This window comes from Danio rerio, chromosome 10 (genome assembly GCF_052040795.2).
Source record: "Danio rerio strain M-AB ecotype USA chromosome 10, GRCz13ab, whole genome shotgun sequence".
Classification (NCBI taxonomy): Eukaryota; Metazoa; Chordata; class Actinopteri; order Cypriniformes; family Danionidae; genus Danio; species Danio rerio.
Genome location: NC_141030.1, coordinates 40,101,383 through 40,119,258, shown reverse-complemented (window position 1 = coordinate 40,119,258; position 17,876 = coordinate 40,101,383). Strand labels below are relative to the sequence as shown.

Genomic DNA, 17,876 nt, shown 5'->3' with positions numbered 1-17,876 from the left:
CTCACTCATGCACTGCTCTAGCAGACAGCACTGATAGAAATACAAGAAGAATTTGGTGAAAATGCATTTAGTTTAGTTTTATTAATAAAAAAAAAAACATTGTAGATGCGGTATATTAGTATTTCATTCAGATTACACATTCATGCTTTACAGAATTTTTTTAAGCATTCACAAAATACATTTTAAGCCTAATGAAGTTCCCCCTATACAGTATGTGATTTTTGAGTGCAGTGCTAGTTAGTTATACCTGATAATGTGACTCTGTGTGGTCATAGAGGACCTGTCCAGGTGAAGAAACCAGTCCCTTTATCAAAGCCCCAGAGGAAAGAGTCTCCCGGGATGCAGCATCGTGGAGCTGTGGGCAGAGGTCAGGCCAACATTAAACCTGACAGACCCAACACCCGTGACGGACGTGGAAATAAGGCTAAGGAGGAAAAGGTAAGTTACATGTCTGGTCAAGTTTTAATTTAGTCAAAGACTATAGAATACACAAGACATGTCACTTGTGTAGTCTTGAATGAGGAAAAGTGTAATGGTCAATAGTGTGAATGAAGCCCCACCTACTAGTAAAGGAGCCAATCATTGATCGCTATAGACCAGGGGTGGCCAACCCTGTTCCTGGAGAGCCACCTTCTTGCAGATTTCAGCTGCAACCCATATCAAACACACCTGCCAGTAATTATCACATGGTGTTCAGGTCCTAATTAATTGGTTCAGGTGTGTTTGATATGGGTAGCAACTGAAATCTGCAGGAAGGTGGCTCTCCAGGAACAGAGTTGGCCACCCCTGCTATAGACTGACATTTCTCAGAGGAAGAAGCTTGGACCAGACATGTGCTTTTACGACAGATTTTGTGGTCAATAAACACACTGGAATCGCAGCGAATACTTGCTTAACAGACGTAGGAAATATATCCAGATAAAGCTTTAAATCTGTACTTAATCTGTGTTAAATGATTCAAGTGGACTTAAAAACAAAATATTTTTCGTTTAGTAATCTTCATGAAACGCATGCGAGGTACAGTCCATCCTGTCAAATGTAGATTCCTCCAGAAATGCCTGGAATGTCAGACATGCCTGGAATACCTCCCTAGGTAGGCGTCCAGGAGGCATCCGAAACAGATGCCCGAGCCACCTCAGCTGACTTCTCTCGATGTGGAGGAGCAGCTGCTCTACTCCGAGCTCCTCCCGGGTGACAGAGCTCCTCACCTCATCTATAAGTGTGCGCCCTGCCACCCTGCGAAGGAAACTCATTTTGGCCGCTTATATCCAAGATCTTGTTCTTTCGGTCATGACCCAAAGCTCATGACCATAGGTGAGAGTAGTAACATAGATTGACTGGTAAATCGAGAGCTTTGCCTTTCGGCTCAGCTCCTTCTTGACTACAACGGACCGGTACATCGACTGCATTACTGCTGCCGCTGCACCAATCCGCCTGTCAGTCTCACGTTCTATCCTTCCCTCACTCGTGAACAAAACCCCAAGTGCATGTTGAAGGTCCATGTTTGATGAAGCCAACAGAACAACATCGTCTGCGACTAAAAGAGATGAGATCCTTTGGTCCCCGAACCGGACCAGCCCAAGGCTGCTCTTTGAAATTCTGTCCATTAAAGTTATGCACAGAATTGGTGACAAAAGGCAGCTCTGCAGGAGTGCAAAATGCACTGGAAACAAGTTTGACCTATTGCCGGCAATGTGAACCAAACTCCTACTCTGTTCATACAGGGACAAGACAGCCCTTAACAGAGCGCCTCTGACCCCATACTCCCAGAGCACCCTCCATAGAATGCCACGAGGGACACGGTCAAATGCCTTCTCCAAGTCCACAAAACACATGTGAACTGGTTGGGCATACTCCCATGAATCTTTGAGCACCCTGGTGAGGGTATAAATCTGGTCCAGTGTACCACGGCCTGGACGAAAAGCACATTCTTCCCCCTGAATCCTAGGTTCAACCATCGTTTGCTTTATTAGGAGATTAACTCTCTATTTATATATAGTTAACTGATGATCTGGGACCTTTAGCCTGGACAAGCTACTGTACATACTTTTAGATACACGAGAATATTTTTTTAATTGTTGATTGTTTTTTAAAGAGCCCATATTATGGGTTTTTGAAAATTCCCCTCCATGTAGTGTGTAACACAGCTCTAAGTGAAGTGAAGTATCCAGCTAAGGCTTAAATCTGTAAGAATACAGTGTTTAAAACTGTTGATTCATCTATAAAAGAGTCGAATCATAGTGCTTCAAACGAGTCGCCTTGATACCGACTCATTAGGTGTTTCGCCATGACGTACGAACGAAACAAAGTTTTTCACGTGCACGCGCAAACCCGGGAGATTTCAAACCTGAGGCCCCGCCCTCTGACGCAGTAACCCAGACACACACACACACACACACCCACAAACACACGCACACCCACAAACACACGCACACAAACATGCCGGTCGATTGAAGTCACACTGCAGATGGATATATTGAGTCTCTACCCAAAGATGAAACATCAGCATTATAACCAAGCAGTTGGAAACTTCTGGAAGCTACATGCTACAAAGAATACTTCATCTGAGTTTGTTAAAGGAAGGATCAGTAAAGAGTAACTGATGGACGTCAGGATGGGTTTCTTCCTACATTTCTCAAGTGTAAGTACGTGCGGTTAAAGTTGTTGCCTCGTTTACTCTAGCTTGCAAATGTATTTAGTTGTGATTTGTTACTTGTAACCGCGTGTACTGTATCAGGTTAACTGGATATATTATCTTATCGCGTGCAAAGTCACGTTAAAAATGCGACGCGTGCTGTTTGTTTATGGAGCTCCGTGCTAGAGTTCTGCTCCCGCGATTTATTCGGAAATGTATTCCCGCGCCGCAGAAATCTGGCGTGGGGAGAGAGAGGGAGAGAGAGAGAGAGAGAGCGAGAGAGAGAGCGAACGAACGAACGAGCTTTGTGTACTTTGTGCTGTGTGTGTGTTTTTAAACAGACAGCTTGGCTGTCTGGACTGTATACTGGGTGATATTTGGTTGTGTTCTCCGCTCTAGCGGAGGAAAACGGAGCGGGTTCTCAGGCTAAAACCTGGCGGGTGCGGGCTGAAGCGGGAGCGTTGTCATCCGGAGGTGTGTGTGTGTTTTTGTGTGTGTGTGGTATGGCGAGTACACGACTGTCTCCTTCGTTCGGTTATCCGTGGCACTATCCACTCGCCATAGTGTGGCAGCTAAAGTCCACGCCTACACTATCGAGCGTGTATGAACTGTGATTACTTTTTAAATTGCTGATTAGCTATTGGCCATTTCCCTCTCTGACTGAAGGCAGTCGACCAATCGCGACAGACTGTCATCGGCCCAATCAGCGCAGATTAGCTTCGCGCTAAGGAGGGGTTTGGGAACAAATGAATCACTGGACGATTCATACAGGAGTCGCTGGGATAATTAGATAAAAATAAATGCAGATTATAAGACCATGAAAGTGTTTTTTGACCTTGCATGCATATTAGACTGTTGTTGGAGACCCTTACAACCAAGATATGACCTTATTTCATGTATAATATGGGCTCTTTAAAGAACAATAATATTTGTTGAATAAAAGTTATATTTTGCTTGTTTTGACCCATTATTTAAATTTTTTAGCAAGGAAATTATTAGTTTGGTGTGGCCAGAGAAAGAAAATTGATAAATTCTTTGTGTTGAGCTCTAAAAAGCCATGTGAAATAAAACTAATTGCAACCACAACCCATTTGCTCTTGCTCATTGAGCAAGGTCATGCACAACACAACAAAAAATGTCATTAATAGAGGCATGCTGACATTACACAAAATTGAAATCACGTAATTTTAGTGTGCCAATTCAAATGTATCCATATAAAATAAATTTTCCCAGCAACAAAATTGTGGCTGTTAAAAATGGCTAGTGGCTAGTAAGGTTGGAAAACTACTAGCCATAGTGGCTTGTGATCAAAAAAGTTAATATCAAGCCCTGATCATGTGATGCATGTCATATCATGTTTCATATAATATATTGTCTCATATCATATATATAAGCTGAGGAAAACCTCTCTGAGTCCGAATTATGGTTCATTTCTGGTCAGCTCATAAATGTGTTCTGTGTTTCTGCTATTCCATGTGTTGTACCTGTCTGTCTGTCTGTCTGTGTGTGTGTGTGTTCAGAGTAAGAGAAATGCTCAGGAGGGCGCTGCTGATGTGGAACAGAAGAAGTTTGATGGCACAGGATATGACAGCGATCTGGTGGATGCACTGGAGAGAGACATTGTGTCGCGCAATCCCAATATCCACTGGTATTGTGCCATTTTACTACATTACATACTAGTAGAATATAATTTTGATGCCATTTTATTGGTCATTTCTTACACAAATATTACACAAAGTATTACACAAATACTTTTATTGATTTAAATGAAAATTATTGCAGGTTTATAAGACAACATAATCATGAGAGGCCAGTATTTTGTCTGCTGGTATGTGTCTGATTTCTGTTAACATTTACAGACTTTGTAATATTTTGACACAAGTATGATTTTGGAAAGTTATTGCAATGTAGTGTGTATGTGCATGTGCATGTTGCAGCTGGAAGGGCATCCGCTGCTTAAAACATATGCTGGATAAGTTGACAGTTTATTCCACTGTGGCGACCCCTGTTTAATAAAGGGACTAAGCCAAAAAGAAAATGAATGATTGAAGAAAGAAATGAATGAATGAATGAATGTACTTGGTCACTGACACACTCTAGCTGTGTCTCATTTTCAAGGCTGTATCCTCCAAAGGATGTATTCGAAGGGCACTGCGTCATCTTGGCGCCTCAAACATCCCAAGATTCATTGCATGCTGATAACGGCAGGACGTTTTTAAAAGAAAACTCCGGATTAAATGTATGAATTAGGTTTATTTTACTTGGATATCTAAACAGTTTAATTTTTTTGTGTGTACATGTATAGATAAAGGAAATATATTTCCAGCTTCTGTAAACCTTGATTTGCCTTCAGATTGCTTAAAATAAGTTTTAAAATCGGAGGTTTTTTTTATTGCTTATTGATGGCAGCTTTGACGGTTGCATGGTGATGAGATCTGTCCTCTGTAGGCGAGATCATCTCATTTCTAAATGCTCGGTTTGGCTTGTGTGGACTTTGAAGGACTCACATTTGAAGTCTATGAAATGAGACCGATATTGTGAGTGCAGATTTGACAGATTTGGCCACGTCTGACCAATCAGAGAAGAGCAGGCTCTCAGAAAGGTGGTTTAGATAGATAGTATCCTTGAACAAACCATTTCAGAAACTGAGAAATGCTGTTGTGTGTATTATGGGAACATTAGTGGGTTTTCATTGGATGGATGTGAACCTATTGTAGGAGAAAATCAAAACGATGAGCTTTTAAAATAGTTTAAGGGACCATTCACACAGAATGCATCTTTGTGGCTAAAGTGTATGACCACTGATGTTGGGGAATTTTGCTTGCATGTTTCAAAAGAAATCTCAGCACCTGATAGCTCGTCCCCTTTCACTACGTGAGCAAAGCTATGACCCGTGAGTGCATGAAGTGTTTAACAATACACACTTCATTTTATTGGTTGAGTAAGTGCATTATCCAGATATTTAAAAAGCATTCATTCAATTATTTATTTATTTTCCTTTGGCTTAGTCTTTTGGTCGCCACAGTGGAATGATCCGCCGACTGTTCAGGCATATGATTTACGCAGCGGATGCCCTTTCAGCCGCAACCTGGTACTGGGAAACAGCCGTACACACTCATACACACACACACACACACACACACACACACACACACACACACACACACATCAGTGCCTAGGCATTGGCTATGTAAACCTTGATGCAGTGAGTTAAATTTCTGTCATGAAATGAATTGGGTGAAGTTTTCATCGTTTTTGAGTTTCAATTGGGTAAAGTTCGAGTTGGGTTCTGGATCGATACAGTAAGTTTAATTTTTGTAGTAAAAATGAATGGGTCGAGTTTCAATTAAGTTTTTGACGTTATTATTTTAAATTTATTTACTTATTTGCTTAAGAATTCAATTGTGATTCAAACAATTTTCTCATATTTTGTGTTAAATAAGTCTAAAAGATCTAAAAAAGTCTAAAGGATCTAAAACGTCCCTCAGGGCCTAAGCATTGGCTCTGTAAAGATCAATGCAGAAAGTTTAAATTTTGTACTTCACCGAAGACAATAAATAGCGTGCTGAGTCAGCGACAGCTGTCAGTCACAGTGGCAGTTAGTGATTCAGTGCTGGACGGTGATTCAGGCAAGCTGTCGTGTTTTACTCTTTCTGCAGGGATGACATAGCAGATCTGGAAGATGCCAAAAAGCTGCTGAGAGAGGCTGTGGTCCTGCCCATGTGGATGCCAGACTTCTTCAAGGGGATCCGCCGTCCGTGGAAGGTTAATATGTTAGGTGACACCTGATGCCAGAGCTTGACATCCCACCATACGCACATATGGAGGAGTAGTCTGTCATTCTTTGTTTTTGCCAACATTTATTTCTTGATTTGCATTCGTTTCTTCATTTTTGTAGTCCACTAGAGGGTGCTGTGATACTAGTTCATATTAGTGGACAGGATGCAAGCTTTTCTGCTGTATTATTCATCAGCTCATATAGTTTTTCTTCAGTTTGTTTTTGCACATCCCGTTTGATCTATAGAGTTGTTTCTTCCATGAATCATCACCTGTATATGTTTTAAATTCACAAAAATCATATTATTATGCTGTTTATCTGTCAGGGTGTGCTGATGGTGGGGCCTCCGGGCACTGGAAAGACCATGCTGGCGAAAGCGGTTGCGACTGAATGTGGCACAACATTTTTCAACGTGTCGTCCTCCACACTGACCTCAAAGTACAGGGGCGAGTCTGAGAAACTGGTGCGGCTCCTCTTTGAAATGGTAAGTGATCATTGAGGAAGCAATGGATAGACTGTGATAGGGTTTGTCTATTTTTTTCCTGAAGTGTAATCTTACAGCAATGCCACTAAAAGTGATAAAAATGAGACTTGTACTTGAAATTTAAGATCCCATAGGGAAGCTCTAGAATAGATGGTTTCAGATTGATAAAACTGGAGAAAAAGGAACAAAAACAGCTTTAAATCCTGAAACTCTAATTGCATGCAAAATCATAATATCAGTCTGTAGATTTCTCTATATTCTAACACTGGGATCTACTATATAAAATGCATGTTAGTGTCATGACACATTTTGCATTATTTAAAGGTGCTTTTATACTTTATTTAGTCAACAATGTAGTAAAAAAGTGAAAGATGAATAAATAGATAAAAATAAAAAGTGAAAGATACTCCAGAAAATAAAAGATAATGCCAATGGTCAACATAGAGGAAAATATTTATTAGTTAATTAATGGAAAAATGCACCAAAAAAGGTGTAAATAATAGCGCTGGAAGTGTTTATTTGACTTAAATGCTTAACATGTTGTTTTAGGAAAGACATATAAAGCATTTAGATAAAAATACTTCCTCGTAAATGTTAATAATATATTTCTGACAAACAGCTGCTATTACACATTAATGATAAACACTGTATTTTTGATGAGTGAACAGTTAGTTAGTCAGTAAATGAGTGAGAGGGGGAAATAAGAAAAACATCTTTTAGGAAAAAGGGATGGTTCGTTATCTTTAGTTGGAGAAAAAAATGTCCCATAAAAGTGTGTTAAAATTAAAATCAGTGTTATTTGACTTAACTTACCAATAGAGGTAGTAATAAATAATAATAATAATGATAATTTAGTTTTGGTTTAATTTGTTATGGAGTGAAAAAGTATATATAATAAAGAATACACAAACAATCAAACCCGAAATCAAAGAAAGTGCGTGCATATTTAAAATGTATTAGGAATCAAGAAAAGCACAATGTTCATAGTTTTTTTGTATGGGGAATATACTCCATTCTAAGTTTAGAAAAAATATGCTTCCTAAAAATTAACTTCAATGCAAATATTGCTCCTTATTATATTTAAAATAATAATAAAAATATTCTGACTAAAAAGTGTATATTCCAGTGCAAATATTGCTCATTATGTTTAAAATAATAACAATATTCCACCTAACATTATTTTATTCCAATGCAAATATTGCTTCTTATTATATTTAAAATAATAATAAAAATAATAATAATATACTGCCTAAAATATTATATTTTAATGTAAATATTGCTCATTATATAAATAATAATAATAATAATAATAATAATAATAATACGCCTAAAAATTTTATATTCCAATGCAAATATTGGTCCTTTTTTAAAATAATAATAATAATAATATTATGCCTAAAATATTATATTCCAAAGCAAATATTGCTCCTTATTATATTTCAAAAAATAATAATAATAATATGCCTAAAAATATTATATTCCAATGCAAATATTGGTCCTTATTATATTTAAAATAATAATAATATGTAGACTAAAAATATTATATTAAATTGCAAATATTGCTTTATTGCCTTATTTAAAATTTACTAAAATATTGAGACTAAAAATATTATATTCCAGTGCAAATATTGCTCCTTATTATATTTAAAATAATAATAATAAATTTAGTCATTTTGTTTATGGAAATTTAAGATCTGGGAAATGAAAACAACAAGTTATAACAATGTAATTTTTCCCCTTTAACAGGCCCGTTTTTATGCTCCCACAACCATTTTTATTGATGAGATCGACTCTATATGTGGCAGACGCGGCACATCAGATGAACATGAGGCGAGTCGCAGAGTCAAGTCAGAGTTACTGGTGCAGATGGACGGTGAGTTTAGTGAATCCACCACTCTGCTATAATAAGATAGTGACTCATATTACACTAGGGTAAAGTAACAAATTACAAGTACTTTCCTTATTTGAGTAATTTAAGGAATTATACTTCCTTAGTAGTTTAAAAAATGTGTACTCTTACATTTACTTGAGTACATTTTTAGTGCTGCATCAGTAATTTTACTGCACTACTTTCCTTCAACTTGCATTCACTACTTTTGTATGTTTTATTTTGGTCGTCTATGGCAATTAGAAAAGTAAAATAATCAGATTTTCGTCCAATCAAATTGCTTAAAGACAGTGAGACTGTTAACACTGCATGTCACTGATAAAAAGATGACGGATGCCCACTATTATGATGACTGTTCGATGAAATCCTGAAATGGTCCTGAGGAATATCTATATGCACTACAGAATGTTACGTTTTCAAACACATGCACAAATTGCATGTATTCTATCAGTGCTTCATGAGCTTTTTTGTAGCGCTAATTAAACACTCGCAGCTTGTTAGTCAGGGTTCAAAGTGCATAACCCAAGCGTTAGCATATCAACACAGCTATATTTTTGCCTCTTAGGTAACTGTGTGTTTACTTTGCATATAAACATCAACCTGCTTTCTGTCAGGTGATTACAATAATGTAATGTGTTCTCACATCAAATTAATCTCAAATGTGTAGTCCATGAATTGCAAATAATTTAACTTGCACCTACAAACACCCTTACAAGAAAATAGCACTGATATCAGCCTCATTTTTAATGTAAGAGAATAAGATGGAATAATTTTCACGGCATAATATTCACTATTCTTCAGGACTTTTAGAAGAGCTACTTTTTATTCATTCTTTGAGTAGTATTTAGAATACATATAATACATATAGTTAAAATCAGAATTATTAGCCCGCTGTATATTTTTCCCCAATTTCTGTTTTACTCAAGAAGACATTTCTAAACATAATAGTTCTAATAACTGATTTATTTTGTCTTTGCCATGATGACAGTACATAATATTTGACTAGATATTTTTCAAGATACTTCTGTACAGTTTAAAGTTACATTTAAAAGCTTAACTAGGATAACTAGGTTATTTAGGCAAGTTAGTGTAATTAGGCAAGTCATTGTATAATGATGGTTTAAACCTTAGAAAATCTGGAAAATGTTGCTTAGTGGGGCTAATAATATTGACCTTAAAATTATATATATATATATATATAAAAAAAAAAAGAAAATAAAGGCTTTTATTCTAGCCAAAATAAAGCAAATAAGACTTTCTCCAGAAGAAATAAATATTATAGCAAATACTGTGGAAAAATTCCTTACTCTGTTAAAGGTCCAGTATTTATGTTTGACACCCAGTGGTTGAACTTGGTATTGCAATTCTGGATTAAAACAAACGCAAGCATAGGTTGTCAGATTGAGGACAGGAGCGAGTGATTTAAATTGTGTTCTAAATAAAAGCAACAACACCTGATAGAAGGAATATTTTAGTTATATTTTTTTAGTATATTTTCATATTTATATTTTTTAGTATATATTTTATTTATAGCTTTGTCCCATCAAACACCTCGAATTGATATATTAGAAAGAGCTTCTATGTCTTACACCTGAGCAACAGAAAACAATGCTCACCTCAGGTACACCTCATGTGCTTTCTTCAGTGTTAAATGCTAAATATTTGAGTTTGAATGCCATTTTAAATGATATTTATTGCCGTACTACTGAAAGCAGCAGCAGATAGTTCACCTCAGATTGTGAAAATAAAATAAACTGTTTGAAATTGAACTTAAGTGTAAACCAACACATATCAGTGATTCAGTGTCTACATTTAATAATGTTTAAAAGGTTTAATATGTATTAATTACATTATAAACCTTACCATTTGGTGAGTGAGTGCATATTCTGTGCTTCTGAATGGCTGTATTTAAATTTCTGTCATGTTTCGTCTGGTGCAAACAGCAAAATAGCTCATCACTGCATATCTCATCACGAAGCGTCTTGTTAGGACATGAGGATACAATGTAACCTGCTCACCTAATGTTTACATTCATAATAGTTATATTATTTGCTAATAAATAACCTCATGTGGAACTCTGAATCTGCCTCATTTCAGAGTCTGCTACTGTCCACCGGATGTCGTATTTCCCATTTCAAGCCTCTCTGAATGAATGAATGAAATATGCGGTTTTCCACCAAAGTAACCCGGGGTGCTGAAATATAAGTGGCATTGGGCTGGTTAAAATGAACGAAACAAAGACAGCATTACAGCGCAGAATATCTGACTTCAGCATTGTTTTTCAGATAAACAAGAATGGTCACTTAGCAAGTTTCTTAAATATTTGCAAACATATTATGGCATTTTTATGCATTAGAAGAGTCACAAACTCACATAAAGCGACTTTAATGTTTGTTTGGGAAATATTTGAAAAATGGAAAAAAAATCACAGGAGGTTTGAAGAGTTTTCCTATTAAACCTCTTTTTTTTAAAGAGCTGAAGTGGCAGTGTGCTGATGTTTTTTATTTTTATTTTTTTATTTTTTCTATAGTACTATAACGCATACTTTAATTTCATTATATGTATTTTTGGGAAGTAATGGTACTTGAGTATGATTTTACAGTACTCTTCCCACTACTGTTTACCACCCACCCGTGTAACGGCATCAGGTGTAGGAGGCGCTCAAGAGAGTGAAGACCCCTCTAAAATGGTGATGGTCCTGGCAGCCACTAACTTCCCCTGGGACATCGATGAGGCTCTGAGGAGACGACTAGAGAAGAGGATCTACATCCCGCTGCCCACTGGTACACTCAAACCCACACGCACTCACATCCTGCAGGCAGTCACGGCTCCTCCGTTCACCCACTCACTGATCAACCAGACTGACTAATCTCCATCCATTCATCGTGTGCTGGTAGGTCAGTGGGTTAGTCATTGCTCGCGAGGATTCACTGTCTGATGTAACTCCATTGTTACTGTTACAGGGTCTGGATTTTAGCATTTCAAATTGGCGAAAGACAAGAATACCTCAGGTTTATAAAAGAACATATTTCTGCCTGAAACCATAAGGGGGAAAATAGAAATGGTATAAATATGAATAAGGTGATAGTGTTATTTTAAGGACCATTAAGATAATATTTTTTTAATTGTAAATGATGAAATGAGTGGTATGTAAATTAATATTGTTCAACTTTAAACTTGAAAACTTTATAAAAATAGAAAAAACAATGAAACCTGTATACTGAAACATACAAACGACAAACTTTCTCAAACTTTTTCTCAACTTTAAGAAAATAATAATAATAATAATAATAAATAATAATTGCAAAAAAAAAATATATATATATATTAGGATTCGCCAGTTCTATATGCATTGTCACCGGCCACTTTATTAGGTACACCTTACTAGTACCAGGTTTGACTCCCTTTTGCCTTCAGAACTGCTTTAATCCTTTGTGGGATCAATTCAACAAGGTCCTGGAAATATTCCTCAGAGATTTCAATCCATATTGACATGATAGGATCATGCAGTTGCTGCAGATTTGTCAGCTGCACATTCATGCAAATTTCCCGTTCCACCACATCCCAAAGGTGCTCTATTGGATTGAGATCCGGTGACTGTGGAGGACATTTGAGAACAGTGAACTCATTGTCATGTTTAATAAACCAGTCTGAGATGATTCGTGCTTTATGACATGGCGTGTTATCCTGCTGGAAGTAGCCATCAGAAGATAAATACACTGTGGTCATAAAGGGATGGACATGGTGAGCAACAATGCTCAGGTAGGCTGTGGCGTTAACACGATGCTAAGTTGGTACTAATGGGCCCAATGTGTGCCAAGAAAATATCCCCCACACCAATAAATCACCACCACCAGCCTGAACCATTGATACAAGGCAGGGTGGATGCATGCTTTTATGTTGTTGAATGCCAAATATTGATCCTACCATCCCAATGTCACAGCAGAAATCGAGACTCATCAGAGCAGGCAATGTTTTTCCAATCTTCTATTGTCCAATTTTGGTGAGCCTGTGCAAACTGTAGCCTCTGTTTTCTGTTCTTAGCTGACAGGAGTGGCTCCCTTCTGCTACTATATCCCATCCGCCACAAGGTTCGACATGTTGTGCTTTCAGAGATGCTCTTCTGCATATATATACTGTATAACTACCTGGCAGTATAATAACATTAATCTGTGGCACTGAAAGTTAAAGCTTTTTAAAAAAATATATCTAATATAATTAAAAAATTACAAACAGCATAAACTAATCGAGAAAGTAAACTAACAAATAACACAACAAAGTTTAAATGCTTCATTGGTAATATATTACATTATTGTGTTGTTTTGGGGGATAAAATAAAAACATAAGTCATTCAATATAAATTTAGAATAATTATATATAAAAAATATATTGAAATAATAGAATGTAAAAAGTAAGATAATATTTTCTGCAATACAAATAAATTAACTACATTTAACACTATTTAAAAAAAAAACTCTGCAGTCAATTATTATAAACAACATTCAATAAAAATGTCAAGTCTACACTGCTAGCATGGGAGAGATGAGCTTTACAAATAATCTTGGGTTCACCTGTTTATCAGGCCACGTTTACACTAGTACGTTTTAATTTCAAAACAGCGTTATAGAACTTAAACGATCCACGTCCACACTGGCATTTCACCTAGCGTTTCTGAGCAGCTCTCCATCCACACTTCACCTCTGAAACCGCACATCACGTGACCACACACACACCCTGTCATGCACTGCAGTGTATGTGCGCATTGTAGCTCCAGGCAGTTAGCAGGGTGCTTTGAGCAGAGCTCCCCAGGTGAGAGTTGTGCACGTCGGACAGTAAAACAAGAATCTTCCGCAGGATTTAATCTCACTATATTTGTTAAGTGTGATATTTCATTCATCTTGTTGAGGAGGCAGTAATGTTATAGGCTCCGCTTGTTATAAATATGCATACAGTGAAGATGACGGTCATATAAATACATAGCTATACAACGCCTCAACATTTTTGGTGCCTGGTAAATTGCTAATATCAAAGTGAAAATAGGCAGTTCCTTATATCATGTTTTCATTTTATAGTTGAGATGGTGAAACAGCCTAGCCAGGGTGATGTTAATGACGTTATAAAGTAGCTACACTGTTCTCTTTGAAGATTTACCCGATGTGTCCTCGGGAGATTGTTTTTTTCATATCAAACTTGCCAAGTCTGAAAAGAATGCAAGATTGAACTTTGTATAGGCTACTTAATATTGAGGAAAAAGCCCCAATCAGATAGGCGAATATCTGCAGCCATGCTCAGGTGTCTCCATTGTCCCCCACCCACACTGAGATGGAGCAGCAGCATTTTAAAACCAAAACGGCCTCTTCAGCGTTTTTAAAAAGATTCATTTTCAGTGCTCAAACTCTGGCGTAGTGTGGACGTAAGGCGTAACTGTAGCAAAACTTAAGCATTTTTAAACTAAAACATATTAGTGTAAACGAGGCCTCATTAGGCAACAGTCTAAACACAAGTGCTTTGAGTGCTCCGTTTATTTTTGAAATATGAAATTTCCCTTTGAAATATATAGAAACACCTTTCAGAGTATAAACAAGTGACTTGTGTTTCTAAAAAGAAGTCAAGCCAATGTCATGATGAATGTATTTTGAATAAAAGCAAACAAAGCTAACTGATACCTAACTCCACAGCTAAGGGCCGGGCAGAGCTGCTGAAGATCAATCTGAGAGAAGTGGATGTGGCGTCTGATGTGGACCTAACTGTCATCGCTGAGAAGATTGAGGGTTATTCGGGTGCTGACATCACCAATGTCTGCAGGTACAGTGTGTTTTCAGGATTAGAGAACACCCCGTCCTCACTGAACTGCACCTGAAGTTTCTCTGTGCGCAGTACACAGCAAAGTGACAAAATCACTGGCAGAAAGAACAGGCTCGGGCTCGTTTTGCTGCTAGCGCCCCATTAGATTATTTTCCATTTATTTTGCCCTTCAGCACTGCAGAAAAAACTCCTCAATAGAACAAAAATGGCAAACCACACCAACCAGAGCTAGATGCTTAAAGCAACAGTTCAATCTTTTGGATTAAGGTTTAATTTAAAACTTCCCTAGAGTTAAACCGTTTTAAACCATTTTTGAATCCATTCAGCTGATCTACGGGTCTGTATGGAGTACTTTTAGCTTAGCTTAGCATAGATAATTGAATCAGATTAGACCATTAGCATCTCACTCAAAAATTCAAAGAAGAGTTTAGATCATTTTCCTGTTTAAAGCTTGACTCTTCTGTTGTTACATTGAGATCAACTAAGATCAACAATGATTGCAAACTGTCAACTAAGATCTTGATATTTAGCTGTACCATGTTGGTGTTTCGTAACATCTACGAGGTGGTTTGTTATCCCAAAGCTTAACCCCCAGCCTAGAGGACCAGGACATACATACATACACTACAGACCATTTAGCTTACCAAATTCACCTACAGCGCATGTCTTTGGACTGTGGGGGCAACTGGAGCAAACCCACACCAACACAAGGAAAACATGCAACTCAATATAGAAATGCTAGCTGACCCATTTGGGGCTTGAACTAGCGAGCCTCTTGCTGTTACTACCCCAACGAAAAATTTAAAGTTGCTATTTTAGGATAGGACAGTAAGGAAAGCATTGGGAGCAGAGAGAGAGCGGGGAAGAAACGGTAAAAGACCTTGAGATGGCTTGGGTCACTGTGAGTACTTCAGTGCTATATGTCAGCGCACTTAACCACTAGGCTATTGACGCTGACAAAGTTGCTAATTTCTAGGTCAATATGGCTAGGAACAATAGCCACAGGTGTCAAATTCAGTTCCTGGTGGGCCGCAGCTCTGCACAGTTTAGCTTCAACTTTAAATCAACACACCTGATCAAACTAATTGAGTCTTTCAGGCTTGTTTGAAACCTACAGGTAAGGGTGTTAATTTAGGGTTTAAACTAAACTGTACAGAGCTGCGGTTCTCCAGGAACTAAGTTTGACACCTGTGAACTATACAGTCATTCTGGAAAAACAATCAAGGGAATTTGCTGCTGTACCATGACTTAGAAACAGTAATAAATGGAAATAATAAAGCCATCATAGAGCTAAATCAATTGATAGAAAGTTTATTGAAAAACTGCATTTTTGTATTTTTAATTGAAATACAACCCAGTTTTGGCAGCAGGGTTGCTCAGTGGTTAGCACACTCCAAGAAGGTCTCTGGTTCCAGTCCCGGCTGGGTCAGTTGGTATTTCTGTGTGGAGCATGTTCTCCCCATTTATGAATTAAATAAACGAAATTAGCAGTGGGTTGCAGCTGGAACATCTGCTGTGTAAAATGTATGCTGGATAAGTTGGCAGTTCATTCCCCTGTGGTGACCCCAGATGAATAAAGGGACCGAGCCGAAGGAAAATGAATGAATGAATAACCCAGTTTTATGAACATTTTAGTTATAAAATACATTTATTTATTAATAATTGTTAAATAAATAAAATGGCAGTTTCTTCTTAGATTAATATTTATATTAATTTTGAAATTAAAATCAAAATAAGTTTAAAAAAAAAAAAAGTCAAGTCTGCATATTTATTTTTTGGGCAATGTGCATCCTAAAATATGACAGTATTCACTGAGAATTGACGGTTTTGATTTAATGGTGACTTTAATGCTTGTTTCAGTGGTTCTCAAGCAGGGCAAAATCAGCAGATCTCCAATTTAGAAGAATATTTATAAATAACCAAACAGACAAATAAACGAACTGCCTGATTTTACGAAAATTTAAGACCTGTAAATTAATAAAGCCTTAATTTCCATGGGAATTTCGAAAATTAAATATGGTTAAATAAATTAATTTTATACTTATTTTATTATACTTATAAAATAGTTAAAGGTCCCATCAAGTGCTTTAAAATGGGCATTTTAGCTCAAGCGCATCAAATGATAAGCAAATGTGAAGTTTCTTGAAGGGGACGGGGCATGACAGATACTAGACAGCATTTGATTTCTCAAGATTTGATGAGAAACTAAAAGTGATATCAAAAATATTGTTGATTTATTTAAGCACAAGTGACAAACTGCAAGCTTTACATGGTTTTACAGTTTTATATCTAATAATCTCGAATTTTGTCATTGTTTTGTACCACACTAGCTTATAGATATCCTTGAAGACTAACAAACTTACACTAACATTTAAAAACATTTCACTGGACTTTTAAGAATTTAAATAAAATTGTTATCTTTAAGTATTTTTAAAACCAGTTAAATGGTAAACAACTGGACCAAACTTATGTTACTTCGAATATTGTTGTTTCGAATGACAGTAACACATTTTTCATAATTGTTAGCACAAGTGAAACTGTCTGGGTTTAATCATGTGGGTTTAATGATGTAAATGAGCCTGCTTAATGTTGCGTTTGTGCTCTCAGAGATGCGTCGATGATGGCGATGCGCAGGAGGATCCAGGGTTTGAGTCCTGAGGAGATACGAGCTCTTTCTAAAGACGAGCTTCAGATGCCGGTCACCATGGAGGACTTTGAGCTCGCACTCAAAAAGATCTCCAAATCCGTCTCAGCGGCCGACCTGGAGAAATATGAGTCCTGGATGTCCGAATTTGGGTCTGTGTGAAGACAAATCACCGCTACAAGATAAGTGTGAATGTGGGAGAACTCACTCTGTACCAATACTTGGGGGTGGGGGGGGGGGGGAGACATGGTGTGATGTCTGTAGAGACTTTTTAAATGCAAAAATGCTACTGAAAACTAGTGGAGCCAGATGCGTTTGGGCATGTTTGGACTGAGAAAAGACGCACCTTTAATTGTCAGAAATGCACTACTGATCTGTGTTTGACACGGAGCCATCTTTACATGTTTCTAGCATCTCAGTTTCAAGACATTTCTAACTTCATTCTCCACTAACAGATGGAAATCGGCTGAGTTGTCTTAAGTTTCAATTTTGTGAAAATAATACTTGACAAGGGAGAGCAGCATAATCTTGGTACTGTGCTGGATGTTTTTTTTATGTTTTATTAGTGTTTAGAGATGTTGTGTTCTTATGTGTTTTATTTGATAATTATAATAAATTAACATTTATTCTCTACTTATGAAA

The 17,876-nt window shown here is 37.2% G+C and overlaps 1 protein-coding gene across 2 annotated transcripts in view; it reads left to right on the top strand.

Moving 5' to 3' along the window:
* Positions 1–17,876, top strand: part of katnal1 (katanin p60 subunit A-like 1) — a 25,053-nt gene extending 7,177 nt beyond the window's left edge. The window contains exons 4-11 of one of the 2 annotated variants that reach the window (XM_087269363.1): positions 276–2,096; positions 3,554–4,283; positions 6,295–6,400; positions 6,739–6,897; positions 8,644–8,770; positions 11,434–11,568; positions 14,464–14,590; positions 17,198–17,876. In XM_087269363.1, the coding sequence (XP_087125489.1) occupies positions 4,084–4,283; positions 6,295–6,400; positions 6,739–6,897; positions 8,644–8,770; positions 11,434–11,568; positions 14,464–14,590; positions 17,198–17,396 (1,053 nt within the window). In that variant the 5' untranslated portion in view covers positions 276–2,096; positions 3,554–4,083 and the 3' untranslated portion in view covers positions 17,397–17,876. 2 annotated transcript variants of the gene reach the window in all.